This window comes from Mauremys mutica, chromosome 12 (assembly GCF_020497125.1).
Source record: "Mauremys mutica isolate MM-2020 ecotype Southern chromosome 12, ASM2049712v1, whole genome shotgun sequence".
NCBI lineage: Eukaryota > Metazoa > Chordata > Testudines > Geoemydidae > Mauremys > Mauremys mutica.
In genome coordinates this window covers 22273857-22301775 of record NC_059083.1, presented here as the reverse complement: position 1 = coordinate 22301775, position 27919 = coordinate 22273857, and the positions used below count along the sequence as shown (strand labels likewise).

The window sequence follows — 27919 nt, the reverse complement described above, 5'->3', positions numbered from 1 at the left end:
CCTGGCAGAAGCCGTGCAGGGTGGGTGGAAGAAGCCTCAGACTCTGGGAGAAGACATGGAACTGAAGCCCCCAGTTCAGGACCCCCAGATGCTCTAGCAGCAGAAGCTGAAGCCCTGCCCCCCCATGCAGAGCTGGTCTGAGCCCCTCTCTCTCCCATGCCCCCTGGGTGGATCTGGCTCTCACTCTCAGGCTGTGGAGAAATTCAGCTCAAATCTACTCACCTTGGTATCTCCATTTCCCCCCTCACCACACAGCCATGAAGGGATTCAGTCTAGGAGGCAGGGTCAGCATTAGCCCCATTTGGCAGGTGGGATCTAGAGTAAAGAGAGGTGAAGTGACTTTCCCAAGGCTAAGCAGAGAGTCAGTGGCAGAGCAGAGAACCAGACCCAGCACACCTGAGCCCCAGGCCTGTACCTGAACCACTGGGCCACCCTTCCTACCTGAGGAGGGGGAAACTCCTCTGCTGCTTTGAGTGGGTGCGGGAGCGGGCACTAGACAGCAGCAGCAGGAGGTGGGGAGCAGAGAGAAATGGGTAAAGGGACATGGGTGGGAAGCAAGAAGGGGGAAACATCTGGAAAGGGAGGGAGCACTCAGAGGCTCGCTGTGTGAAAGGGGTCACCAGTACAAAAATTTTAGACTCACTGATCTACAGGGGAATCTCTCAACTGAGCCTAGGTCACAACCCAAAGAAAGGTCAAAGGTTGAAGCCATTGGTTTGCAATGAAATGCTCCCTGCTACAGGAAAGGGGCTATCATTAAATAGCCATTGGAGCAGGGTCCTGCGCCTGCATCTTCTACCCCCCAGTGCCCTGACCCACAGGCTACAGAGTTGTCACCAGTGATGAGCTGCCAAAGTCTTAGGAACCGGTTCCCTACCGGGTCTTCAGCGGCACAGCGGCGGTGGGTCCTTCAGTGCCGAAGTGAGTGAAGGACCTGCCGCCAAAGTGCTGCTGAAGACCCGGTAGGGAACCACCTGGTAGGTACAAGCCCCACCCACTTCCCAAAACAGCCTATCCCCCGCATCCGACCCCCACCCATGTCCTACCCCCGACTACCCCCCTCAGAACCCGCAACCCATCAACCCTCCTGCTCCTTGTCCCCTGACCGCTCCTTCCCAAGACCCCTCACCCTAACTGACCCCCCAGACCCCAGCCCCTACCCAACTCGCCCTGCTCCCTGTCCCCTGACTGCCCTGACCCCATCCACCACCACCCCGACAGACCCCAGAACTCCTGCCTACCCAACCCCCCCTTCCCCATCCCCTGACCATCCCCCCAGAACCTCTGCTCCATCCAACCCCCCTGTGCCCGGAACTCCCTGCCCCTTATCCAACCCCACTGGCCCCGGCCCCTTACCACGCCGCTTACCCCTGCCTCTCCCCTCTCCTGGAGCCTCAGTGTGCGGTGTCCAGGAGCAGCCCTGGACAGCGCTGCAGCAGCCTGGCTGGCTCCAGTGAGGCCTGAGCTCCCGCCTCTTGGCCCGGAGCTCACAGCCCTGCCCCGGCCTTACCATGCAGCTCTGAGCAGGGTAAGCGGCATGGTAAGAGTCCTGGGCTGGGGGAGTTGGATAAGGGGCAGGGAGTCCTGGGGGCAGGGAGTGTGTGTGAGGGGGTTGGATGGGGGAGAGGTTCTGGGGGGTGGTCACGGGATGGGGAATGGGGGGGGTTGGGTAGGGGGAGAAGGCAGAGGCGGGGCTGCAGGGAGCCTCAGATTCTCATGAGGGCCCCTGTGGGGCCCAGGCCAAATTACCCCACTTGCCCCCTCGGGTGGCCCTGGAGCTCACAGCCCCCCTTACCTTGCAAGCAGCTGCTCAAAGCAGCAGGTCTGGGGAGCTGAGCTGCCGGCAGCTCAGCACGCTGCAGCTCTGGTGGAGCGGGGGGAAGTGGGGGATGGGCCAGGGAAGGTCCCAGCTCAGCTGGGAGCTCAGGTGGGGGACAGGATGGTCCCACGGGCCGGATGTGGCCCACAGACCAGAGTTGTTTGCCCAGCCACCGGGCACTTTAACAGCTGGTTCTCCACCCACATCTAATTTTAGCAACTGGCTCTTGCAAACCAGTGCGAACCGGCTCCAGCTCACCGCTGGTTGTCACCCTCTCGCTCTGATCCAGGGCCTGTTTAATTATTTAGCCAGAGTGGAGCAGCGTGATCAGAAGAGATTGTGGGATCCTCACATCAGAATATCCCAGACCCCCGTGGTTAGGGCAGTCACCCGAGCAGTGGAGATCACTGTTCAAAACCTTCCTCCCCATCAGGCAGAGCAGGGAGTAGAACCTGAATCTCCCATGTGCCAGGCGAGTGCCCTAACTCCTGAGCTCAAAGTCATAAAGGAGCCTCTCCCAGCACCTCCCCTGGATATTGTCAGGGACCCCATCCAGAAGGGGTGCTCAGCGCACTCCTACAGGATTGGGCCTCACCAACAAGAGAGGCTTCCCCCTGCCTGCCTTCTGGTTTGAGGCTCCTTCTGGGACTTACACATGAGGTAGGTGTGTGGACGCTTAGGGTGAGGCAGCAGCGCTCAAACTCAGGAACAGAGAAATTTAGGAACCCTGGGAAATTTTATCATAGAAATGTTGGTGTTGAGTGAGTTCGGGTGTCTGCAGAGTTAGGGGCTGCCAGGCAGAGGTTTTCCGCATTTCAGTGGAGCGGGAAGAGGTGGGGAAGGGGTGGAGTGCGGGCAGAGCAGGGGTCAAGCACCCCCAGGGAAATTAGAAAGACATCGCCTCTGGGCATTGTTACTGGAGAGGAGTCTGGGGATTCTCATGGGCACAGTCAGCTGCAAGTGACATGGGCTGAGGGATCCATCTCTCCAGCCTCCCCATCACAGCTGCTGGAGATCACTTCTATTGGCCAAAAATAACTGCATGTCACATGTATCTAACTAATGCCTGCAATTCCCAGGCAATCAGTTCACCAGTACAAACCTCAGCATCAGTGAGATCCTCTGCCTGAGCCCATCCACGAGAACTGACAGCATCTGGACGCCATGAAACTGCAAGGCTGGTTAGAAGCAAATTTACAACCATGTAAGGAGTTTGCTTACACAAGGGTAACAATGTATCTCATCACAATAGGAGTCAGGATCTGTAACAATATTGTATCCAGTTGCTCATGAAGTAACCAGCGGCTTCCCCAGCAGCATCTCTGCCCTGCAGGCAGGGGCGGCTCTAGGCACCAGCAAACCAAGCTGTTGCCTAGGGCGGCCAAATCTAGGGGGCGGCAGGCTGGGCCGGTGGACCTGCCGCAGTCATGCCTGCGGGAGGTCCACCGGAGCCGCGGACGAGCGGACCTGCCGCAGGCATGACTGCGGAGGGGGCGCTCGTCCCGCGGCTCGGCTGGACCTCCCGCAGGCATGACTGCGGCAGCTCAAGCGGAGCCGCCGGACCCGCGAACCGTCCGCAGCCGTGCCCGCGGGAGGTCCGCTCGTCCCGGGGCTCCGGTGGACCTGCCGCGGGAGCTCAACCGGAGCCGCGGGAAGAGGGGACCCGCCGCGGGACCGAGGAAGGGCGGCGCAGCACACCGCGCTGCTTGGGGCAGCCTATTTTCTAGAGCCGCCCCTGCCTGCAGGCCTTTCCCATAGCAGCTGCAGCTCCTGTTCTGGTTCCAGAAGGCCATTCCCCAGATTCCCTATTGAATCTGGTCTCAAATCCACTCTGCCACAATAGAGTCCTGGCTGCAGTGCCCAGCCGCAGGAAACAGCAGCAGAATGAAGGCATGTGACTGATGGCTCCAGATCTCCAGCCATGCATTCTCCAGCAAAACAAGGAGCAGGGCCAGCCTTGCCCTTAAGGAAAATAATTTCAGCTCACAGCATCCAGCTGCAAGAATGTAGGAATTGCCCAGCACACTGCATTAAATAGCTGCAACATTGTATCCAGCTGTAGGGCAGCCTCTGTAACCAGCCACATCCCTGGAAGCTGTCCCTTCTCACTACCCCTGGATTTCCATTTCTGCTCCCAGGTGACTGCCCCCACAGACTCTCTCAGGCCCCCTCTGTCTGTCCCCAGATCCCCTCCTGCAGCCAGGCTGGACAAGGGGCCTGAGAGCCTTGGGGACAGGAGAGCTCTGGTTAGCCCATCCTCTGTACAGCGCAGGAGCCCCAGTGCCAGCTCCCCTCACACCCGCTGCCATCTGCAGAGACCCAGGAGTCCCCGGGAGCTGGGGAGACTGTGCAGGAAACAGAAGCAGGAGCCACCAGGCTAAGAACAGGGGTGACGGCTGCTCTCTTGGCCAGCGCACCCAGCACTAAACCAGGGACCCCTAGAGCTAAAAGCACAGGCTGCCCCAGCTTATGCTAAATATTCAACCCTTTGTAACTGTACCAGCTCCACACACACCCCAGTGGGTTACACAAGCACCAGAGAGACATGGGTCTTAAGGAGCCTGAAGGCCAGGTACGGAGCAGGCAGTAGGAGTCAGCAGCTGTGAATCTCACCCTCCTTACCAGGCTGCTCCACCATATCCTCATGTCAGGAAGTGAAACCCCCAGTCGCTTGTTACCCCTTTTGACCCAAGTGACTAGTCCAAAGTTTGGGGCCTGGCAGACATTTTGGAGGAGCTGGTGACAATTTAGACTCATCACACTTCATTCAAGGGCTCTTTACAGTCCACAAAAAAGAAATCACAGGAGACCACACCCAGAAAGGAAACATCTAATGGTACAAAGTTCAATCAGCCCATTTCTGAGGAGAAGGAAGTGAACCTAAACTCCTCTCTTGTCTCTTTCCTGCACTAGATGCCATGGCTGCTGCAAATCCAGCAAAAACTCTCCAGGATGAACTGACCTGTTCCATCTGTCTGGAGTATTTTAAAGATCCGGTGTCTCTAGACTGTGATCACAATTTCTGCAGAGCCTGCATCACCCAGTTCTGGGAGGGATTGGCTACCAATGTCTCCTGCCCTCAGTGCAGAGTGACTTTTTCCCAGAGGAACCTCCGGCTGAACAGGCAGCTCAGGAATATTGTGGAAGCAGCCAGAGAACTCAGGTTGCCATCAGGGAGGGAACCAGAACCAGAGAGACTGTGTGAGAAACACAAGGAGCCTCTAAAACTGTTCTGCAAAAAGGACGAAATCCCCATCTGCCTGGTGTGTGACAGATCCAAGGAGCACAGAGATCACACTGTCATTCCTGCAGAGGAAGCTGCCAAAGAATTCAAGGTAGGAAAATAACCTATTGTTATTTTTATAACCAGAGCCTTGGGAATTTCCAGAGCATTCATTTCCTTTAGCCCCAGACAGCCACTTAGTGAGCTCCACTGGAGAGGAACGAGGGGTTTCAGACCTAAGTAGGTTTCCCAACAACTGGGAATCCTCCCAAGGCTCATGCAGGTGGAGAAGTGTGGCCCTCCATAAACATCTTAAGGCTGACACATTGGAGTGAGGGGGAGTGATGAACCTGCACCCCACCCCTCCTGCTCCCCATGCACAGAGTCCTGGGCACTGAATGACCTCACTTCTCTGCCCCTCTCCACGTCCACCCTTTCCCAAAGCTATAAACACCCTGTCCATGCTGCTGCTCCTCTCCCTGGAGCTGAGGGAGCAGGAGGAGCTGCTCGTTTGGCACACATCCCCTTTGCCCTTTTCCTGCAGAGCTCCTCACGCAGACAGGAAGGGAGCCCCACCCTCATGAGACTGACGGGGAGCACAGGAGTGGAGCTCCAGTCAGTGGTGAGCTGCAGCTGGTTCGCACCGGTTCGCGAGAACCGGTTGTTAAATTTAGAAGCCCCTTTAGAACCGGTTGTTCCTGGAGGAACAACTAGTTCCAAAAGGGCTTTTAAATTTAACAAAAGCTCTAGCAGCTCTCTACCCTTCCCTTGGCCCCAGCTCACCTTACTCCGCCTCTGCCTCCTCTTCGGAAGCTCCTCCAGCTTTTCCTCCCCCTCCCCAGCTTCCTGCGAATCAGCTGTTCGCGCGGGAAGCCTGGGAGGGCTGAGAAGGCTTCCACCAGGTGAGCTGGGGCCCGGGGGTGGGGGTGCCAGTGGGAGGAGGGCTCCAGGCGCCGCGCCGCCCGGCGAGGTCGTGGCCGGACCCTGGGGCCGGGCGGCGCGGCTTCTGCCCCCCGGGTCCAGCTGCGACCTCGCCAGGCAGCCCGGCGCAGCTCCTGCCCAGCGCCCGGGTCTGGCCCGGCCCCCAGGTCCGGCAGGGTGGCTCCTGCCCGGCCCCGACCTCAGCCGGGTGGCACAGCTCCTGCCCGGCCCCCGGGTCGGCACTGACGTCGGCTGGGTGGCTCCGGTCCCAGCCCCAGCCAAGCTCGGCCCTCACCTCCAGGCAGCGCGGTAAGGGGGCAGGGAGCGGCTGTTGGAAGAGGGCAGGGGAGTTGGGGGGGTGGATTAGTGTCGGAGCTGTCAGAGGGCAGGGAACAGGGGGATTGAACGGGGGTAAGGGTCCCGGGGGGGGCAGTCAGAAAGGAGCAGGGGTTGGATGGGGCGGTGGGGGGCAGTCAGGGGTAGGGATTCCAGGGACAGTCAGGGGACAGAGAGAAGGGGTGGTTGAATGGGGTGTAGGGGTCCCGGGGTGCCATCAGGAATGAGAGAAGGGGTTGGATGGGGTGGCAAGGGGCAGTCAGGGGACAGGGAAGGGGGGTGGATAGGGCACGGGACGGGGGCTGTCAAGGAACATGGGGGGGTTGGATGGGGCAGGAGTCCCGGGGGGGGCATGACCCCCTCATGGGGTGAGGAGGAGGGAACTGGTTGTTAATATTTTGGCAGCTCATCACTGGCTCCAGTCCTGCAAACCCCAGCAAGTCTGCCTGATATAATCAGAGATGGGATTGCAGGAAGCAGGGACTGAGTGGGAGCAGGCAGCAGAGCAATGGGGCATTGTAGCAGGGTCACTGCTTCCAGAGTGTCCCCTCGTGGCCTGGGGTAGCCCTACCTCATTTTCCCTCTGAGGTTCCCAGAAATAATCCACAAGGGCTTTTCTGTGGCCAGAAACACCCCTGCTCTCCCAGCAGTGACTCCCAGGTCTTCTAGTCTGGAGTTCGGTCTTATCACCCTGAAGAAGATCCCAAGGCCTCCTCTGCCCTCTTCATGGGCCTCCTCCCTCTGGCTCTCCATAGGCCTCTGTTTTACCTATCCCAGGGCGGGTTGGATTACATGGCACCCCCCTCTCTCCCAATCACTGCTCCTTCATTCTTCCCACCTGGGGAGGAGAACTGGCTATGTCACACCCAGCCGTGATCTCCACTCCTTCATTGTCCTCGCCTGGGGAGGAGAACTGGTTTATCACAGGTGGGGCTGAGACCAGCCACCCTGTGACCGACATCGTTCCTCTTCCACATCTCCTGCGGACACAGGGAGACAGTCCCCATCCTGCAGATTTCACTTGGGAAATATTGGCCGTAGATTTCAGTGTGGGAACCTTGTGCCCATAAAGGTTTCCATGTTGACATCAATAATAATAATTCATAACCCATAGAATGTTCTGATTTCTCCTGCAGTAGCATCTCCAGGCCCCAGTGAGGGATTAGGGCCCCGTTGTGCCAGGCACTGTACAGACAAGTCAGGCAAAGAGCTCACAGTCACAGTCTAATGAAGACGATATGCAGCAGGTGGATAAAGAAGAACCGGGGCTGGGAGTGGGGGACACGTAAAGAGGGTGCTGTTTGCATACACTGGCAATCACGATAGGTCATCATGGGTGGCCACCATTCCATATTTCAAAGCTGTCCATTTTCCATGATGCAGACTTAGGTGCCTGTACTTTTCTATGGGGAATGGTTTAGGTGATGGAGTGGTAGCAGGCATGAGGGGGAGTCCATGGCCCAGTCTCCCTCCCTCCTGTGAGCTTGGCAGGAATTTCAGAATCAGGGTTAGGGAGTTGAGACCCCCTTCGGTGCTATTTCCCAAATGGTGGCTTGTGACCCACCAGTGAGTCATGGGAAGTTGTAGATGGGTTGTGGGCTTGGTGCGGAGGGGCAGCCGTGTGGGGACGGGAGTGGTAGCTTCTGTCCCGCAGGGCTGAGTCCAGCTCTCCACAGAGGGAGCCTGTGGAAAAATTCCAGCATGAACCTACCTGTCCCATCTGTCTGGAGTATTTCAGAGAACCTGTCGAACCTGTCACACTTGACAGTGGGAACATTTTCTGCCAAACCTGCATCACTGAAAACTGGGAGTAATCAGCTATAGCCGTCTCCTGACTGAGCAATAATTAAGAAAGGCCATTAGGAGGGAAAGATGCCTTGATAAAGGTGGCAGGCCCTGCAGGGAGATGATGTTTCCCACTGGGATTCTGAACTCCTGTGCTGCTCCACAAGGGGTTAAACTCAGATGCTGCCAGCCTGCACTAGAGGAGATCACTGTCCTAAACACCATTTGGACTCCAAGCACCTTGAATCCTCACACAAAAAGGCTCCAGACAGCGCAGGTCCATGCCAAATACCGTAGGGATCATAGGCACCGACTCCATGAGTGCTCCAGGGCTGGAGGACCCACGGGGAAAAATTAGTGGGTGCTCTGCACCCACTGGCAGGCAAACTCCCCGCCCCCTGCCTCCTCCTCCTCCCCTGAGCATGCTGCGTCCCCGCTCCTCCACCTACCTCCCAGCACCTCCCGCCTGGCCACCACCAAACAGCTGTAGCAAGCTCCAGGAGGGATGTGGGGGAGGAGTGGGAATGTAGCGCACTCAGGAGAGGAGGCGGGGATTTGGGGAAGGAGTTGAATAGGGTGGGGGGGGAGTTGGGGCAGGGACTTTGGGGAAGGGGTTGGATTGGCGGTGGGATGGGGCTAGGCAGGGGTGGAGTCAGGGCTGGGCCGGAGGCAGAGGGGGGTGAAGCATCCACCGGCACCATAAGAAGTCAGCACTTATGATGGGGATTAGACTGGGTTGTAGCAAAACTAACCCCTGGGCGGTGGTGACCAGGGTCAGGCTGAAGAACCTGCCGAACTGGTTCCATTAATCTTTACACTGGTCTCCCACAATGCGGCATTTCGAAATCTCTGGAACTCACTGCTTCTGGGAGCTGAGCTGGGGAACAGGTACCCAGGCAGCCCTGCCTCTGTAAGGGTCAGGGACAGAACCAGGGCAAACCCCGACTGTTCTTGACAACAATGAAAACATCAAATGTGGTTTGCCCTAGTGCCCAAGCCAATTCTATCCACCCAGTCCAGTCCCCAGGGGTCCAGGGATGAAATTCAGTGGAAATTGGGCTCTTTTGAGAATCCCAGTCCATATTTCAAGCCCTGGAGGTTTCTGGGATTTGTATCACTTTGTTTGTTAAGCCTCCTCAAAAACAGAATATTTCACAGTGAAATAAAAATCCAAGGATGTGACACCAGTGTCATGTTGGTATAAATCAATGAGGAAAAAAGTCAAACAATTTGAAGGAGTCTGAAAATGAAACACTCCCAGTGTCCATTAATAAGACTGCAATTCCTTGGTATCACGGATATCGTAAAGCTACTGGGTTCTCCACTCATCAGTAGAGTGTTTGTTTGTGTTGGAAAAGCTCCCCTCCCACTCACACTCTCATGCCTAACAATAACATCACTCAACTCAGTTTCTGTTTCTTCAGGAAAAGATTCAAGCCCATTTGAAGATGCTGAGGGAAGAGAGAGAAAAGCTGCTGGGATTGAAAATGAGAGAAGAGAAGAGAAGCCTGGAATATCTGGTAGGGGCCCATCATTATTAACCTGCATTTGTAACAAGCCGGGTGGAGGGGCGTTCTGAATCAGAGCAATAACGAGAGGCAGGGGCAATCTAGAGGCTCAATTACATTTTATCTCAATCTGTTGGGGCGGGTAAAGCAGAAATCCGTTAAGTGGGGAATAATCACAAGTAAATCAAAATTAGTTGGTTTAGGAGGAATTATTACTTAGGCCTTCACCATAAACCAGTGGGTTTCAGCCTTTTTGCATTTGATAATTTTGAATTGGGGGTGCAGAGACCCCTTTGGAAATCCATTGTCTGTACGGACCACAGATTGAAACCCACTGCCATAAACTACTGTAACTATTATTCTTATCTATTGTATATTTACTACTGTTAGCTTAATTACACTCTCTTCACAGGAAACAATTTACATTAATGAAATAACAGAATTTTGAATTAGAAAATCCAGTGCACTAAAACAAACTCCCGCTGTTACACATTCAGGCCTCAGTTTCACAGTTTTCATAGTCTGTTAGCTCAGAGTTTGGGGGATGTTCTTGAGGAATCCTCTTGTGCAATCTTTGTTTACTATTTTCAGTTCCAACTTAAATAGAGACATGTGTCCCTGGCTGTGAAGTCTTGGTTTCATGACTGAACAATTATCCCTCTGCTCATTTCTGGCTTGCAGTCCCGTTGTGCTCTGACAATCTCTCTATTCCTGTCATTCACCTTTTATGCCTGTGGGTGTTGTCCAGATGTTTTGTTTTATACTCCTTAATATTTTCTTATTTTCATGTCCCGCTGCTTTGGATCTCCATCTCCAAGGCCATTGATAATGCACTATCCAAGCCATGTCAGACATGGGAACATCCCTTTATGAGATTCTGGGGCCAAATGGAAAGGTCTGAGATAATTCTCTCAGGATATTGTTCAGAGTCAGATGACTTAGAATTTGGAAAAAAAATCTTCCTCCAACACATTCCAACATACCCCAGGCTCCACCCATGTCCCTGACCAGCCCTTTCCCTATTTTCCTTCACAGAAACAAACACAAACCGAGAGGCAGAAGATCATGTCTGAATTTCAGCAACTGCGGCAGTTCCTGGATGAACAAGAGCGACTCCTGCTGGCCCAGCTGGAGAAGCTGGACAAGGAGATTGTGAAGATACAGAATGAAAGTGTCAGTGAAGTATCTGAGGAAACTTCCCATCTCAGTAACGTGATCAGTGAGATGGAGGGGAAGTGTCAGAAGCCAGTGACTGAATTGTTGCAGGTGAGACTGAGTTAGAAATACTCCAGATCCCAACACAGGGACAAGACTGCTCCTAAAACATGGGCACGGGAGTCCAGCAGTCAGAGATCACCATGTAACTCAATGTGTATTGCAGAGATGTGAATGACTATTATTTCTGAAATGTTACAGACACTGTGATGTAAAAGGTGGAGAAGCCTCATTAGCTCAGCAAATGCATGGTCCTGGGGCCAGATCACAGCCTCTTTTTTCCATAGTTGCTATATCTCTTCTTTTGGAATTCAAAGTGTGTCAGGTGGGACTGAAATTCCCTCTCTCTATTTCTCTCCTCTAGGATGTCAGAAGCACTTGGAGCAGGTACGTGGCTCTCTCTCACTCCCCCTCACACTTCACAATGCTGGGAAAGAGCTTGGAGATGATTTTACTACCATCTCTACCCAGGGCTCTACAGAAAAATGTGTGGGGAAGGTCATATTTTGGATACAAATCTCTCTGATCAACTTCATCCTGAGGTTCTCACCCTTTATAGAAGACGCTGGAATTCTCCATTCAGTGGGAAGGACTGACCTCAAGTATTTCCTAGAGATGTCAGATCCCTGGGGGACAGGCTGCCTGAGGATTGTGAGGATGGAATATGGGCCTGTCACTGCTGGGGCACTGGTCACTATTCAACCCAGGGCAGCAGTGGTCAAGAGTCTTTCCCACCTGAGGACTGTTTGGAGACCTGTGTGGAATAAGCTGGGGAGAGGAGAGTTGATGTCTCAGTCTAGTTCCTAGTGGACAGATTTCTACACTTCATCTGTGAACATCCTGTCCCTCAGAGCATGGAGACCAAGGAACGAATTGGCCATGGAGACTCAATTCCCCTTTGTCCCCAGAGCTGGTCTCTCCAGACCAGAGCTGAAGAATAATAATGGGTCCTTTGTGGGGGGCAGAAAGGTTTCACTGTCACAGCCTTGCTCTGAAGCTGGGAGAAGTAGAGGAATTCTAATTCTAGACCCATTAGAACAGTGAGTCAGTAGCCAGAATTTATAATGAGTCAATAAATGAACTTTAATCATGTCAAATTGTTTCTCTCTAGGTGTGAGAAGGGGAAGTTCCAGCAGTCAGATGAGATTTCTCCTAAGTTAGACTTAAGACTCAGTGATTTCTCCCAGAAAACTGTTGCTCTAATGGAGACTCTCAGGAAGTTCAAAGGTACTGAGAAGGGACCTAGGAGGGGAAATTGGGATGAGCCGCTGAGACTGTGGGAATAGAATGAATCTGGCCAATTGGTTGATAATTAGATGATGGATCTATTTAATTGTTGGGTGATAATGACACATACTTGGGGTCCAAGAAACTCCAGTTGATTAATTCAAACCTTTATTTGTACCACAAGCATGCCTTGCCATTGCAATTACTATTCAAGTAAGAAATTACAGACATACCTTATAGATGTCCTGGCCAGTTACCTTCTTCTGGGGCATAGTTGCATCACAGGGAATTTCCTGTGAAGTTCAGGTTCCTCTTTACAGATCCAAATTATATATTTATTAGATTTTTCAATCATCTTTGACTGTTACAAATATTAAGTATCTCATATAACTCATACAATAAACATTCATGAACTTTTTAATTGACAGGGCTTTTGCTATACAAGCTATTTTCATGTTATTGTTCTCTTCTGATTGGTTTATTGCTATAGATTACATATAGGTCACTTTGACACTTTTCTCTGCATAGGGGTTTTGGACTTTGCTAACTGCTCCTGGGCTGTACATTTTGGGTGTCTGATGTCTTTAAGGTTTCAGAGCGGTAGCCGTGTTATTCCCAAGTCTTTGCAGGCTCTGGGTCTAGATTATGGCAAAGGGCAGAAAGTGAATGAAAGAAATCAACTGGAGTTGGAAGGGTGGGTGGGAATGAGGAAGGGAAAAATAATCTCACTTACAGAGCGTCTGTCCTGGATCCGGCTGCAAGGATGCTGGCTCCATTGCTGAGACATGTCTGATTGAGAGGGGAAATAGGTTTCAGACCTTTTTATATTAAATATCTGAGTGCTTCTCGGTGTGTTTCTCTGTCATAATTAAAACACAGTTCTAGGTGTTGAGAGTGGGGACGCTGTTATGAATATGAAAGCCTGAACTCTCGTCTCCTTTCTCCTTCCCCCCTCCAGACACTCTGCCATCTGCACTAGAGACAAAAAGAGGAGAATCCCTAGGAACATTCAGACAGGGTGAGATTGCAGCTGGAGATTGTCTTTCAATTATCAGAAAATGTCTTCATGAGATTGTAGCTAAAGTTACCAACCAAACTGATACCGACCATGACACACACGGCCCTAAAAACAACACACTGAACAGTGAGGAGCTCCCACACCGAAGTCACACAAACACTCCTGACACCAACCTTAGTGCTGAGTTCATGCCCAGGCTGCTGAACAGAAACACTCTCCCTGAGCAGCCTGTGTGCAGAGCTCTCTGCCTGGAGGGCTGACATATCCCTCTGCTTTACCCCAGTGCAGGGGGTCTCCCCCATCATACTTCTCCAACATCCTGCCTTTCCTCTGGGCAGGGCTGTTCTTCCCCATTGGAGCTCTTACTGCTTCCTAGAGTGGGGAGATGCTCTCCCTGTGAGGCTGTCAGCTCCTCCCTTCTCTCTAGGTTGGGGATGGGGCTACCCCACCGAATGACATTTCCTTCTCTCTTTTCTTAACTAGCTCTTCCTACTCTGGCCGGGGAGTGGAGGCTGCATTTAGGGGAGGGAGCTTCTCTCTGGGGTTCAAAGCTGGTATCTGCCTCCTCTGCTCCCTCCTCACTAACAGGGGTGGCTATAGACATTCCGCAGCCCCAAGCATGGTGGCATGCTGTTGGGGGCGATCTGTCGGTTGCCACTGAAACCGCGGTTACAGCAGACCCTCCGCAGGCATGCCGCCGAAGACGGCCTGCCTGTCTGCTGCCCTCCTGCGACCGGCAGAGCACCCCCCGCGGCATGCCGCCCCAAGCACGCGCTTGTCGTGCTGGGGCCTGGAGCTGCCGCTGCTCACTAAAACCTTCCTTGCTGTGTCTCTGATGCTGGGAATGGAGCAGCCCCAGCAGAGGGAGCAGGGAGCTGAAGCCTCAGCAAGAAAATTAAAAATGAATGAAGTGGGTCCCATTACACCAACTGACGAACTGCAGTGACATCACTGCTCAGTCTCAGGTGCCCAGGACAGAGGCAGCTCCCTGGGATCCAGGACTGACCCAGCCAGGAGAGGGCTGCTGGGGAGTGTGAGAAATGGTCCCAGCCTCCCCCAGGGCTGAGCTCTGCCCCTAACGCTCTGATTCTTTCTCCTCAGCGCATGTGACTCTGGATCCAGACACGGCTCATCCCCAACTTGTCCTGTCTGAGGATCGGAAAAGTGTGAGACGGAGGGACACACAGCAGAATCTACCCAACAACCCTGAGAGATTTGACTGTTGGGCCTGTGTGCTGGGCTGTGAGGGATTCACCTCGGGGAGACATTGCTGGGAGGTGGAGGTGATGGATGGGGGAGGCTGGGCTGTGGGGGTGGCCAGAGAGTCTGTGGGGAGGAAGGGACGGATCAGCCATAGCCCTGAGGTGGGGATCTGGGCTGTGGAGCTATGGGAGGGTCAGCTCCGGGCTCTCACCTCCCCTGTGACCCCCCTGCCCCTGAGCCGGGCCCCCAGCAGCATCCGGGTTTGTCTGGACTGTGACCAGGGGCAAGTGACATTTATTGATGCTGGTGACGAGGTCCCGATCTTCACTTTCCCGCTGGGCTCCATCCCTGGGAAGAGAATCCACCCCTGGCTCTGGGTGTGGCTGGGATCCCAGCTCACACTGTGTCCCTGAGCGGGGGCGGGGAGGAATATCTCATTGGGGAACCAGACATCAACCTTTCTAACCTCACACAACCCAGTCTCTATGACCTTGGAGGACTCCTGTTTACCCAGCTCCTGGCTCCTCATCTCTATGACCTGTGGAAGCCCCTCCTCTTTCTTGCAGTCTCAAAGATGGGAGGGGGAAGAATCCCTGGGGCTGCAGAAGGGCCCTGAAGGGCTGATGTGGGGGCTGGGCAGGGGGCAGGACTAACAGCCAGGCTGGGACAGGTGCAGGTGGGGGTGCAGGGACACAGTGTGAATCAATCAGGGTTTGGGGGGTTGGGGAGAAGCAGCGCAGGGAGCGGTTTGTACATATCTGTGGGATTAAATGGGGCAGGTCCAGTGCCCCAAAATGATGTGACTGCCTTTTATGAGACATAAAAATAAACATGATAATAAATGTTGAGTTCTTTCGATTTGTCTTCTGGCTTCTCAGCCTTTTCAGCTGCACACAGATCACATTTTAAGTTTTCCTTTGCAACCAAGAGAACCAGAAACTTGCTTTGTTTAGGAAATGGAAGCCAAGAGTCTCACTTCATTACATGCTTCCAGGAGCTGGGGCTTTAACAAACACACCAAATATCAGGCAAAACCATGCTCTGAAGTGTCCCTAGCCTCTGTTGGCCAGAGGCTGGTTATGGGCGACAGGGGACGGATCACGTGATGATTACCTGTTCTGTTCATTCCCTCTAGGGCACCTGGCTTTGGCTACTGTCAGAAGACAGGACACTGGGCTAAATGGAACATCGGTCTGACCCAGTATGGCCATTCTTGTGTTCACTAGACTCATTATTAAATCATGAATGCTGGCAACACTATTTACACAGAGCCAGAGCAGCCTTAGTGTATGTTAGAAACAGGCTTTCGGAAAAATTCATTCCGACTTAACCACATTTTTGGCCTGTGGATTGAATATCCCTGGACTTGGAAGGATTAGACTTTATCAGTAGATGTCTCTAAATGCTGATTCCACTGGACGCACACAAACTGATAAAAAATATTTCCATTGATAATAAGTGAAATTTACAAATAGGCACAGTAAGAAAAATGCTGCTTGAGAACTTACTAGAGTTTGAGATAAGGAGATTGACCAAGTATATTTTGAGAGGTGATGTTGACAATTTGTGTTTTAACAGTTATAAAGTTTTAATGTTTTGAATCTCCACATTTACTGTCATTAAATAATTATTGTCTGATTAAAATATTGTCTGACCCTCCCCCCACAATTTCCCACAACTGTGAATATTTAAATTGATCAAAATTGGCAACTGTGAAAGTTTAACTAGACAGACTACTTACCGAGATTAATCACACCCCCTGTTGCCCCAGCACTGGCCTCCCCCCCAAATGTGGGATCCGCTACCAGCACACTGCAGCCGAGCCCTGGCCCAGCTGCGACTCTGTCTCCATGCGGGTGGCGCTGCTGGGCGGCGCGGAGCGGGAGTACTTCCAGGTGGCGGCACGGCTACGGGGTGGCGCAAAGAACACGGCCCCCTCCCTGGGCTTCGCAGCACTGCTGGTGGCCATGGTGGATCAGTTCGTGCTCACCGCCCTCACCCTCGACATGCTGGCGGCCAAAGACCTGGAGAGCCCCCTGGACCTGCTGCTCTTCAGCCTCACGGTGCCCTGGCCCAGCCCTGGCAGGAGGGAAGGCGAGGATCTCCGGCTGCGGGGCTACCTGCTCAGCACCGACGAATCCAGTCGGCCGCTCACCTCCTCACACACTCCAGGAGCCCCTCGCCACCATCGCAGCCCAGGCTCGGCTCCAGGGGACCCCGTTTCCCTCCCTCCCCAGCTCCTCACACACACTGGGTAGGGCCGCCCAGAGGATTCAGGGCAAAGCAATTTTGGGGCCCCTTCCATAAAAAAAAGTTGCAATACTATAGTAACATGTATTTGGAAATGTAAAAAATAACTAGTGAAAATTAATTTGTAATAATTTGAAAATACACCAAATACATTATTTAAAAACATTAAATGCTTTACTGGTCTGTCTACATTTTCAATTAAAAAAATGGGCTGTTGCTGGGTGATGGTGATGGTTGGTGCCAATGGGCTGTCACTGCCTGGAGGTGGTGCTGCTGTTGCCCAGGGCTGGGTGGGGAGCTGGGCTCTGGGGGGTGCCCGGCTCACAGGGGCTGGGCTCAGGACTGTGAGGAGATGGGGTCAGAGGTTGTCTGGCTCAGATGGGCTCGCCTCAGAGCTGGGGGTCAGGGCTGTGAGGGGAATGGGGTGAGGGGGGTGCCCAGCTCAGAGGGGCTGGGCTCAGAGCTGGGGGTCAGGGCTGTGGGGGGAATGGGGTCAGGGGGGTGCCCAGCTCAGAGGGGCTGGGCTCAGAGCTGGGGGTCAGGGCAGTGGGGGATGGGGTCGGGGGTGCCCAGCTCAGAGCCCGGAGCCTTCTGATTCCCGGCCGTGGCTGGGATTTAAAAGGCTCTGGGCTGCCTGCCGCGGCGGGCAGCCCGGAGCCCTCTGATTCCAGGCCGCGGCTGGGATTTAAAAGGCTCTGTGCTGCCCGCCGCGATGGGCAGCTCAGAGCCTTCTGATTCCCAGCGGCGGCTGGGATTTAAAGGGGTCTGGGTTCCCCGCTGCAGCGGGGAGCCCAGAGCCCTTTAAACACGCCTGCCGCCCTAAGGGCACATGGACTGCCCCGCCCCCGCCCCAGCCCAGGGTGGCAATTCACCCGTCTGCTTGGGGCGGCAAAAACTGTAGAGCCGGCCCTGCTGAGACCCCCCCAATCCAACCCCCCTTCCCTGGCCCCTGACCACCCCCCCACACACAGAACCTGTGCCCCCTCCCTGCCCCCGGGACTCCCTGCCCCTTAGCCAACCCTCGGCCCTGGCTGCTTACCCCAGGCAGCTTACCCCCGGCTCACCGCGCGGCAGCCGCATGGCTCCAGACGGGGCTGAGCTCTTCCCCACTCAGAGCCGCGTGGGGAGGGGGCGGGGCCGCAAGCTCCAGGCTGAGCTCAGCTGCCTCCGCTCGGCCCGGAGCTTGTAGCCCCGCCCCCTGACCACGTGGCTCTGAGCGGGGCGGGGCTCAGCCCTACCCGCCCCCCCTGCCAAGCTGCTGCCGGGCTGTTTAGGACCCGGGGAACAAGCGGAGGAGGAGCGGCCCGTCTTCTGCAGCCAGGCGGGACCGCGCTACCGGTAAGGGGCCATCTCTCTCCCCCAAGCGGAGCCGGTAGCGCGGCCCTGCCCGGCTGCAGGGGACGGGCCACTCCTCGGCTCACAGCGGCAGGATGAGCTGGGGCCCCAGCCCCAGCCTTTTGCCACCCCCTATATTTTGCCGCCCAAGGCAGCAGCTTGTTTTGCTGGTGCCTAGAGCCGCCCCTGCTAAGGTGCCACAAGAACTCCTCGGTTATTTTTGCTGATACAGACTAACACGGCTGCTACTCTGAAACCTGTCACCGGGTTGGAATGTTACCAGCGATCTGGCTCCAGCTCAGCAAACAGCCTGAGTCAGTTCCAGGAAGGGAAACACCCAGCAGCTGCTGCAGGCGGGGCCAGGGGCATATTTCTGAGCTCAGGAAAGTGAAACTAACCCTGTGACACTGTCCAGAGGGAGCCATGGCCACTGAGAGCCCCTTGGAAAGTCTCCAGGAGGAAGCTACATGCCCCATCTGTCTGGAGTATTTTAAGGACCCTGTGATTATAGAGTGTGGGCACAATTTCTGCCGAGCCTGCATTGCCCAGTGCTGGGAGGGATCTGATACAGCCGCCTCCTGCCCTCAGTGCAGAGAAACTGTGCAACAAGGAAACCTCAGGCCCAACAGACAGCTGGCAAACATGGTAGAAATAGCCAAACGGCTGAATTTACAGGCAGCAAAGGGAGCAGGAGGACAGAGGGTGTGTGGGGAACACCAGGAGACTCTGAAACTGTTCTGTGAAGAGGATCAAACTTCGATCTGTCTGGTTTGCCATCTGTCCCGGGCTCACAGAGATCACACGGTGGTCCCCTTAGAGGAGGCTGCCCAGGAGTACAAGGTAGGGAATTGCTGTCAAGTTTAATGGACAATAATTTTGTATTTTAATTGCAGGATAATTTCGCTGAAAGTTGCATGTCACAGGTGTAACGCATCATTCGGCTCTGTAAAGCCTTCATGGTATGGGAGATGCCATAACAAAAGTAATGATCTGGCAGTGTGGCAAATCAGGGAAAACTTAAATCTTTAAAGATAACTGAAGCGGGAAACTTTTCTCTGAGGTCCAGAACCCTTTTCAAACCCAGCTTCCACTTGTGAAATGAGGGAACTTTTTATACAATGGAAGGTGCTAAGAATCAGTGAGGTTTACATCAGAAGAGATGCAGGTGGGTCTGTGTGACAGTGCTGCCTTCAGACTGGAGAAGGGGAAGTTACAAACGGTTTTTGCTCTTACTGATTTGTATCTTAGAACGTATTATTAGTACCTGTATTTGCCTCACAGTAGCCCTTACAGACCCCAGATGAGTTCTGGGCTCTGCACAAAACACAGCGAGGGACAATGCCTGTGCTGAGCAGTTTACAGTCAAGATGGATAAGACAAACAAAGGGTGGGAAGGGAAACTGAGGCACAAAGCAGGGCAGTGAGTTACCCAGGGTCATGCAGCATGTCAGTGGCTGAGCTCAGCAGAGAAACCAGCTTTCGCTTGTCCCAGTCCAGGGCCCTAACCACTGCGCCACGCTGCCAACTCAGCAACAACTCTCCCATGAAGAAGTTTGTCCATTAGGAGGGAGAGGAGGTTTCTCACTGGGATCCTGAACTCCTGTGCTGTTCCATGCGGGGTTACGTGGGCAAGGACCAGCCACAGTGGCTCCATCAGTCCCAAATGAAGTCTTTTGAAATATCCCAGAATGCACTGCTTCCGAGATTTTTACTAGGGAATGGGACAGCGGGGGACCTACCCAGAAGGCATTGCCACTGAAAGGGGTTAGGACAGCACTGGGGCAAACCCCAACTGTTCTTTATATAACCCTGCATGTCTAATCCAGGAGGCCACAGATCCATCCCCAAAATACAGGACTTCCCCACACCTGCCTACTTGGGCATGCCCCCGTCTTTCTCAGCGTGCCCCGACCTGCATCATTTTGCATAGAGGTGCCCCCTCCTCCCGCCAATGGTGTCCTCCTGCATCCTCGGTCTCCTCCCAGGGCCGGATTTCCCATGGGGCATCGTCATTCTAGGGGCACCTAAAAATTCAAAATTTCCTGCTCCTGGGTCCTGGCAGAGGGTGGGGCCAGCTAATGGGGAGACAGCACCATGCAACCCTACTGGAGTACTCCTCGCTCAGCCCAGTGGTGGACAGTCACCTTCCAGCAGGGCTGGTGAGTGCGCCCAGGGGGCAGGGTGTGGGAGAGGGGGTCTCTGGGAGGGTCTGTGGAGGGGCTCTGGGCAGTGAGGGGGTCTGTGGGTGGAAGGGCGCTGGATGGCAGGGCACCTAAACATTAAATGTGGCGGTGCCCCTGATGCCCATGGCAAACAGGAGCTCCAAGCCACTGCGAACAGAGAGGGCACCCAACAGCTCCTGGCTGTTCTCAGGCGACAGGGTGACCTCGCGTCTCTGCTCTGCCACCGGGCTGTGGGGGCCCCTGCGGCTCTAAGTCCCTGCGGGTGATGTGGGGGAGGAGATTGGAGCTGGTGCCCCCACAGCTGCCCAGCCACCAGGGGCAGTGGGGGGACACCGCATCACGGCGCACAAGATGCAAATCCGGCCTGGTCTCCTCCTCCCCCCTCGTTTTTCCTGGACAAGGCCATGTCCAGTGCTGGGTCCCTATCGGACAGGGACAGTGCTCCCCAAAACTGGGACTGTGGCAGCTTCCAACCAGACAAATGGCCTCCCGACCTCCTGTGGCGTTTGCCTTGGTACTTAGCCCAGTTCGGTCCAACCAGTGCAGTCCCAGGGACTTCAGGGATGAAATTCCAGCCTGTATTTAAACCCTGGTGGCTTCTGGGATTTGTATCACTTTCTTCGATAAACCTTTTCAAACACAGGTTTATTGATTCGCCCCCATGTGACTCCAGTGTCCTGTTATGCTCTGTACCACTAATGCATTCACAAATACCAGCAAATCTTGGTTATAATTGAGATCTCTGTCTAATTACTAAAACGACTGAACTGGAATTGATAACAAGTCTGAATATGACATGCTCCCAGTCTCTGTTAATGAGGTTCGATCTCCTTGGTGGTTCTGATGTCACAAAGTGATTAGAACCACAGTCATCTTGGGTTTTGGGTGGAAAAACACCCACTTCCAAGCACCTCTCAACTATCCAGATGAAACCGCCCAAATCATTTTTGTTTCTTCAGGAAAGAATCCAGGCCCATTTGAAAACTCTGAGAGAAGAGAGAGAAAAGCTGCTGGGATTGAAAGTGACTGGAGAGGCAAAAAGCCAGGAGTATCTGATAGGTGCCTGTTGTTAACCTGCAGGAACTGGCAGTGGGAGATCTGTTTGGAGGAAGATTTCTCTGTAGCCTCGATGAATGTGAGCTTGTGCGTGTCTCCATGATCATGGCTTGCTGGATTAGATCTATGTGTAGACAAGCCCCAAGCTTCCATTTCAGTGGATGAGTTAATATCTAGCCCTTGTGGCTTTCACAAGAATCCTCCCCAAGTGAACTGAATGTTCCCGTGAAGTGCTGTCCATTGTATCTGGTCATTTTGTTAAATGTTTGTTTTTCTTTTCTCCCCTGGTGCCTCTGTCAGTGCAGTGCTGAGTCCTGCCTCCTGCTGCTCTGGGTCTGAATTTCCAGAGACCATAAATAACAGAATATGCTGACCATGACAGGCATGGAAACATCCATTTCAGAGGGATACAGGGGCCAAAGGGGAAGGTGCGAGAGAATCCCCTGCCTAGTACACACAGTGTAGAGTCAAATGTCAGAAATCTTTGGATTTTCAATCTCAACTCTCCATGAAAGGACCCCAGGCTCCATCCTTGTCTCTGACCAGCCCTTGCCCTATTTTCATACAGAAACAAACACAAACCGAGAGGCAGAAGATTGTGTCTGAATTTCAGCGACTGCGGCAGTTCCTGGAGGAACAAGAGCGACTCCTGCTGGCCCAGCTGGAGAAGCTGGATGAGGAGATTGTGACGATCCAGAATGAAAATGTCAGTAAACTCTCTGAGCAGATTTCCCATCTCAGTGAGCTGATCAGTGAGATGGAGGGGAAGTGTCAGAAGCCAGCAAGTGAATTTCTGCAGGTGAGACTGAATGGGATAGCTCAGTGGTTTGAGCGTTGGTTTACTAAACCCAGGGTTGTAAGCTCAATCCTTGAGGGGGCCACTTAGTGATCTAAGGCAAAATCAGTACTTGGTCCTGCTAGTGAAGGCAGGGGGCTGGACTTGATGACCTTTCAGGGTCCCTTCCAGCTCTAGGAGATAGGAATATCTCCATACATATAAAGAAACAGTGCTGGCTACCCTGCTGATCAACTCCTTCTCCCTCCCTGCTGTGATCAGCTGTTCCACTGTGTGAAGGAGAGGCTGTGGGGGAGGAGCAGGGAGGGGTTGTGCTCAGAAAAGGAGGTGGGGCAGAGGCAGGGTGATGGTAGAGTGGGAGCAGGAAGAGTTGGGCTGGGGGGTGGCATTGGGGGAAGATTTGGAGTGGGGGTGGGGCATGGGGTTGAGCACCCCCAGGGACAATTGAAAACCAGCACCTGTCATTAGATTCTCCACACAGGGCAGGGAGGGCTCCTGAATCCTAAGCACTGGAGTCCCGCAGTCAGAGACCCTGGTGTAACTTGGCATGTGTATTGCTGACAGGTGAATAACTATTATTCGTTGCAAAGTCACAGACACAGAGATATGAGAGATGGAAAAGACCAATCAGCTCAAGGAATCCATGGCCCTGGGGCCAGGGCAGGGCCTCTCTTCCCCATATTTGCAAAATCCCTTCCCTGGAATCACGTGTGTGTGTGTCAGACTGGACTGAAATTCTTTTGTCTCTCTCTCTCTTGTAGGATATTAAAAGCACCTTGAGCAGGTTCGTGTCTCTCTCTCACTCCCCCTCACACCTCACAACGCTGGGAAAGGGCTTGGTGGTGATGTCAGCACTGCATCTCCCCAGGGCTCTACAGCAAAATTTGTGGGGAAGGTCACATCTTGGATAAAAATCTCTCTGATCAACTTCATCCTGAGGTTCTCACTCTGGAATTCTCCATTCAGTGGGAAGGACTGACTTCAAGTATTTCCTAGAGATGTCACATCCCTGGGGGACTGGCTGCCCCGGACTATGAGGATGGAATATGGGTCTGTCACTGCTTGGGCACAGGTCCCTATTCAGCCCAGGGCAGCAGCAATCAAGGGTGTTTCCAACTTGAGGACTGTTTGGAGACCTGTGTGGAATGAGCTGGGGAGGGGGGAGTTGATGTCTCAGTCTAGTTCCTAGAGGCAGATTTCTATAGCACTTCACCTGGGAACCTCCTGTCCCTCAGAGCATGGAGGCCAAGGAGCGAATTGGCCATGGAGACTCAATTCCCCTTTTGTCCCCAGACCTGATCTCTCCAGGCCAGAGTTGAAGAATATTAATGACCTTTGAAGAGAAGGTTGGTTGGCCCTGGGCTGTGTTGCACCTGCTCTGAGGCTGGGAGAAGTCGAGGAATTCTAACTCCAGGCCCATTAGAGCAGTGACTCCCTAACCAGAACTTATAATGAGTCACACAGTAAAATACAATCACATGAAATTGTTTCTCTCCAGGTGTGAGAAGGGGAAGTTCCAGCAGCCAGAGGAGATTTCTCCTGAACTGGAAGAGCGAGTCAGTGGTTTCTCCCAGAAAACGACTGTGCTATTGGAGACTCTGGGCAAGTTCAAAGGTACCTAGAAGGGATCTAGGAATGGAAATTGGGATGAGCCTCTGAGAGTGAGGGAGGAGAGTGTCTCTGGCCAATTGGTTCACAATTAGACGATGCTTCTATTTACCGGTTGGGTGAGAATGTCACACACTTGGGGTCCAAGTCACTCAGGCTGATTAATTCAAACCTTTATTTCTACCAAAAACATGCCTTCCCTCGACAATTACTGTTAAAGAAAGAAATGACTCAGATTCATGGACTTTAAGGCCAGGAGGGACCATCACGATCATCCAGTCTGACCTCCTGCACATTGCAAGCCACAGAATCTCACCCACCCACTCCTGCAATAGACCCCTAACCTCTGGCTGAGTTACTGGAGTCCTCAAATCATGATTTAAAGACTTCAGGTTACAGAGAATCCACCATTGACCGAGTTTAAATCTGCAAGTGACCCATGCCTCATGCTGCAGAAGAAGGCAGAAACCCCCCCAGGCTTTCTGCCAATCTGACTTGGGGGGAAATTTCTTCCCGACCCCAACTATGATGGTCAGTTGGATACTGAGCATTTTGGCAAGACCCAACAGCCAGACACGTGGCAAAGAACTCTCTATAGCTCAGAGCCCTCCCCGTCTACTGCCCCATCACCAGCCATGGGGCACATTTCTCAAAGGCGGATCCAGCCCGTCACTGTGCTCTGGTCCCATACGGCAGCCAGTCTGGGCCAAATGGGCTGTGGGGAAGGAGAAAGCCCCTCCCCCACGGTGAGGGATTCCTCCAGCACAGGAGCCTCTGGTGCCTTCTCCACAGCAGCTGCAGGCACAAGGCGTGTTCCTGAGAGGGCTGGGAATGGCGTGGGGGTGGTGAGGGCGGGTGGAAGAGGGAGGGGGTGGACAAGGGACAGAGGGAGGTGGGCAGTGTAAAGCTGGGCCTCTGACACTCTGCACAGTGGCCAAGACACACGGGGGCCATTGTCCTAGGGATGTAGCTCGGGCTGGCTTCAGAACTTCCTCCGCCTGTGCCAAGGTCTGCACCAGCCCCTGCAGCCACTGAACAGCAGAGTCACAAATGGCCCCTCCCCTCTCTCCTTTTGCTGGTACAGGGGTAAATCTGTCCCATTAAGTCAACCTTCCCCCACCTCAATTTCCACATTTATAAAATGATTTTACTTTGATTTCTATTCCTGCCTGTGGAGGACAAGGCCCTATCATGCTGCTCTCTGTAGAGACACTGAGTAAACAGACCCAACAACTCACAATTAGAGCCAGGATTTCGCAAACTGTCAACATCCCGTTAGTGTCAAAGGGACCCAAGTGGGTAAAGTTACTTTTATGCCAAAGTCTTTGCAGGCTCTGGGTCTAGACAAAAGGCAGCAAGTGAATGAGACAAATCAACTGGAGTCTGAAGGGAGGGAGGGGATGAGGAGAGTAAAAGTAAATCTCACTTACAGATTGTCTGTCCTGGGATAATTATGAGGCTGCAAGGATGTTGGTCGCGTTGCTGGGAGATGCCTGAATGAGAGAGGAAGGAGACGGTTTCAGATCTTTTTATTTTAAACATCTGAGTATTTTTTGGTGTGTTTCCCTGTCATAATTAAAAGACAGTTCTATGAGTTGAGAGTGGGGACAATGTTATAAATATGAAAGGCTGAAATCTCGTCTCCTTTCTCCTTCCCACCTCCAGACACTCTGCCGTCTGCATCAGAGACAAAAAGAGGAGGATCCCTAGGAACATTCAGACAGGGTGAGATTGCAGCTGGAGATTGTCTTTAAATGATCAGAAAACGTCTTCATGAGATTGTAGCTAAAGTTACCAACCAAACTGATACCGACCATGACACACACGGCCCTAAAAACAACACACTGAACAGCGAGGCGCTCCCACGCTGAACTCACACAAACACTCCTGACACCAACCTTAGTGCTGAGTTCATGCCCACGCTGCTGAACAGAAAAACTCTCCCTGAGCAGCCTGTGAGCAGAGCTCTCTGCCGTGAGGGCTGACACATCCCTCTGATTTCCCGGTGCAGGGGGTGTCCCCATCGCTCTTCTCCAACATCCTGCCTTTCCTCTGGGCAGGGCTGGGCTCCCCCACTGGAGCTGCTCACTGCTTCCTGGATTGGAGAGATGCTCTCCCTGTGATGCTGGCAGCTCCTCTCTTCTCTCTAGACTGGGGATGGGGCTCCCCCACCCAGTGCCACCTCCTACTCTCTGCTCTTAAACAGCTCTTCCCCAGTGCTGCACCTTCCTCTCTGTTCTCTGGCCCGGGAATGGAGGCAGGGCCATTCTTACCCATACACTAAGTACGCAGCTGCATAGGGCACTAGGAAATTTGGGGCACAAAATTTCCTGGTGCCCTAGGCAGCTGAGTTCTGCTCCAGCCTCTGCTCTGCCCCTGTCCTGCCTCTTCTCCATGGCCCCCACCCCTGCTCCGCCCCAGCCCCGCCACTCTACCCCTTCCCCAAAGCCTCCACCCTGCTCTGCCCCGACCCCGCTCCTTCCCTCTCCTGCTCCGTCCCAGCCTCGCCCCCACTCCCCTGAGGACTACTGCATGTCGGGCCTGCACTCGCGCACCACCGGTGAGTGCTGGGAGTCACTTCTCCTCTGCCCCAAAAGCCAGCCTCCACCCTGCAGAGGCCTGGGGCCCCACCACCCACGGTGGGGGTGGGGGTAGGGGGCTGGGTAGGGCTCCGGAATGGCTAGGGTTGGCCCTGAATGGAGGCTACCCCACCCAATGCCATTTCCTACTCTCTTTTCTTAACTGGCTCTTCCTACTCTGGCCAGTGAGTGGAGGCTGCATTTAGGGAAGGGAGCTTCCCTCTGGGGTTCAAAGCTGGTACCTGCCTCCTCTGCTCCCTCCTCACTAAAATCTTCCTTGCTGGGTCTCTGATGCTGGGAATGGAGCAGCCCCAGCAGAGGGAGCAGGGAGCTGAAGCCTCAGCAAGCAAATGAAAAACTAGTGAAATGGGTCCCATTATAAGACTGAGGAACTGCAGTGACATCTCTGCTCAGTCTCAGGTGCTCAGGACAGAGGCAGCTCCCTGGGATCCAGGCCTGTCCCAGCCAGGACGGGGCTGCTGGGGAGTGTGAGAAATGGTCCCAGCCTCCCAGGTCCAGCTCTGGTATTTTGCCGCCCCAAGAAAAAAAAAAAAAAACCCTGCATGGTGGCCGGAGCAGCGAAGGGGCGGGGGGGTGAACAAACCTGCCAGCCAGCAGAAACAGCAAAGAGGGGGGCCTCCTCCATGCCACCGCCCCCTACAGGGCGGCAGGAGCAGCAAACCAAAAAGAAAAAAACCTGCAGGGGCGGCGGAAGCGGCAAAGAGCAAAAAAGGAAAGGATTGAACAGAATGCCGCCCCCTTGGAATCTGCCGCCCCAAGCACCAGCTTGCTCGGCTGGTGCCCGGAGCCGGCCCTGCAGCCTCCCCCAGGGCTGAGCTCTGCCCCTAACACTCTGATTCTCTCTCCCCAGTGAATGTGACTCTGGATCCAGACACGGCTCATCCCCAACTCGTCCTGTCTGAGGATCGGAAAAGTGTGAGATGGGGAGACACACGGCAGCAACTGCCCAACAAACCTGAGAGATTTGACTATTTGCCCTGTGTGCTGGGCTGTGAGGGATTCACCTCGGGGAGACATTGCTGGGAGGTGGAGGTGGAGGTGGGGGGTGGGGGATTCTGGGCCATGGGGGTGGCCAGAGGGTCTGTGGGCAGGAAGGGACAGATCAGCCTTCGCCCTGAGGGGGGGATCTGGGCTGTGACATACTGGGAAGGTCATTTCTGGGCTCTCACCTCCCCTCGCATCCCCCTGCCCCTAAGCCGGGCCCCCAGCAGGATCCGGGTTTGTCTGGACTGTGACCGGGGGCAGGTGACATTTATCGATGCGGGTGATGAGGCCCCGATCTTCACTTTCCCGCCGGGCTCCGTCCCTGGGGAGAGAATCCGACCCTGGCTCTGGGTGCGGGAATCCTGGCTCAGACTGTGTCCCTGAGATGGGGTGAAATATCCCACTGGAGAACCAGAAATCAGCCTCTCTAGCCTCAGACACCCCAGTCTCTATGACTTTGGAGGACTCCCATCTACCCAGCCCCTGGCGCCTCATCTCTATGCCCTGTGGAGGCCCCTCCCCTTCCCTGCAGCCCTAGGGATGGAGGGGGGAGGGGTGAAGAACCCCTGAAGCTGCATAAGGAGCAGAGGGGCCCTGTGGGGGCAGATGTGGGGACTGGGCAGGGGGGCAGAACTAACAGCCAGACTGGGGACAGGCGGAGGTGGGGGTGGCAGGGACACAGCATGAATCAATCAGGGTTTGGGGGGTTGGGGAGAAGCAGCAGCAGGGAGCGGTTTGTACAGATCTGGGGGATTAGATCTCACTGGGGTCTCCCAGCCAGAGCTCCTGCTGCAGGGTTCCAAGTCTCCTTCCCCTGTAACTACAGGACAGCTGGTAACCCTGTAACTGTCA

General features: G+C 54.0%; 2 protein-coding genes across 2 annotated transcripts; both read left to right on the top strand.

Annotated features, from left to right (window-relative positions):
- The first annotated feature begins 1614 nt into the window (after positions 1 to 1614).
- On the top strand, positions 1615 to 14942 carry LOC123344842 (zinc finger protein RFP-like). The gene is made up of 8 exons (XM_044981331.1): positions 1615 to 3023; positions 4733 to 5154; positions 9509 to 9604; positions 10628 to 10858; positions 11172 to 11194; positions 11919 to 12034; positions 12993 to 13052; positions 14154 to 14942. The coding sequence occupies exons 1-8, from the start codon at positions 2984 to 2986 to the stop codon at positions 14666 to 14668; spliced, it is 1503 nt and encodes a 500-aa protein (XP_044837266.1). The 5' UTR covers positions 1615 to 2983; the 3' UTR covers positions 14669 to 14942.
- A 3291-nt stretch (positions 14943 to 18233) lies between these two features.
- LOC123344853 (zinc finger protein RFP-like) lies at positions 18234 to 27638 on the top strand. The gene is made up of 7 exons (XM_044981349.1): positions 18234 to 18680; positions 20983 to 21078; positions 21648 to 21878; positions 22637 to 22659; positions 23374 to 23489; positions 25149 to 25208; positions 26934 to 27638. Exons 1-7 carry the CDS (start codon positions 18264 to 18266, stop codon positions 27449 to 27451), a joined length of 1461 nt encoding a protein of 486 aa, XP_044837284.1. The 5' UTR covers positions 18234 to 18263; the 3' UTR covers positions 27452 to 27638.
- Positions 27639 to 27919: the final 281 nt, after the last annotated feature.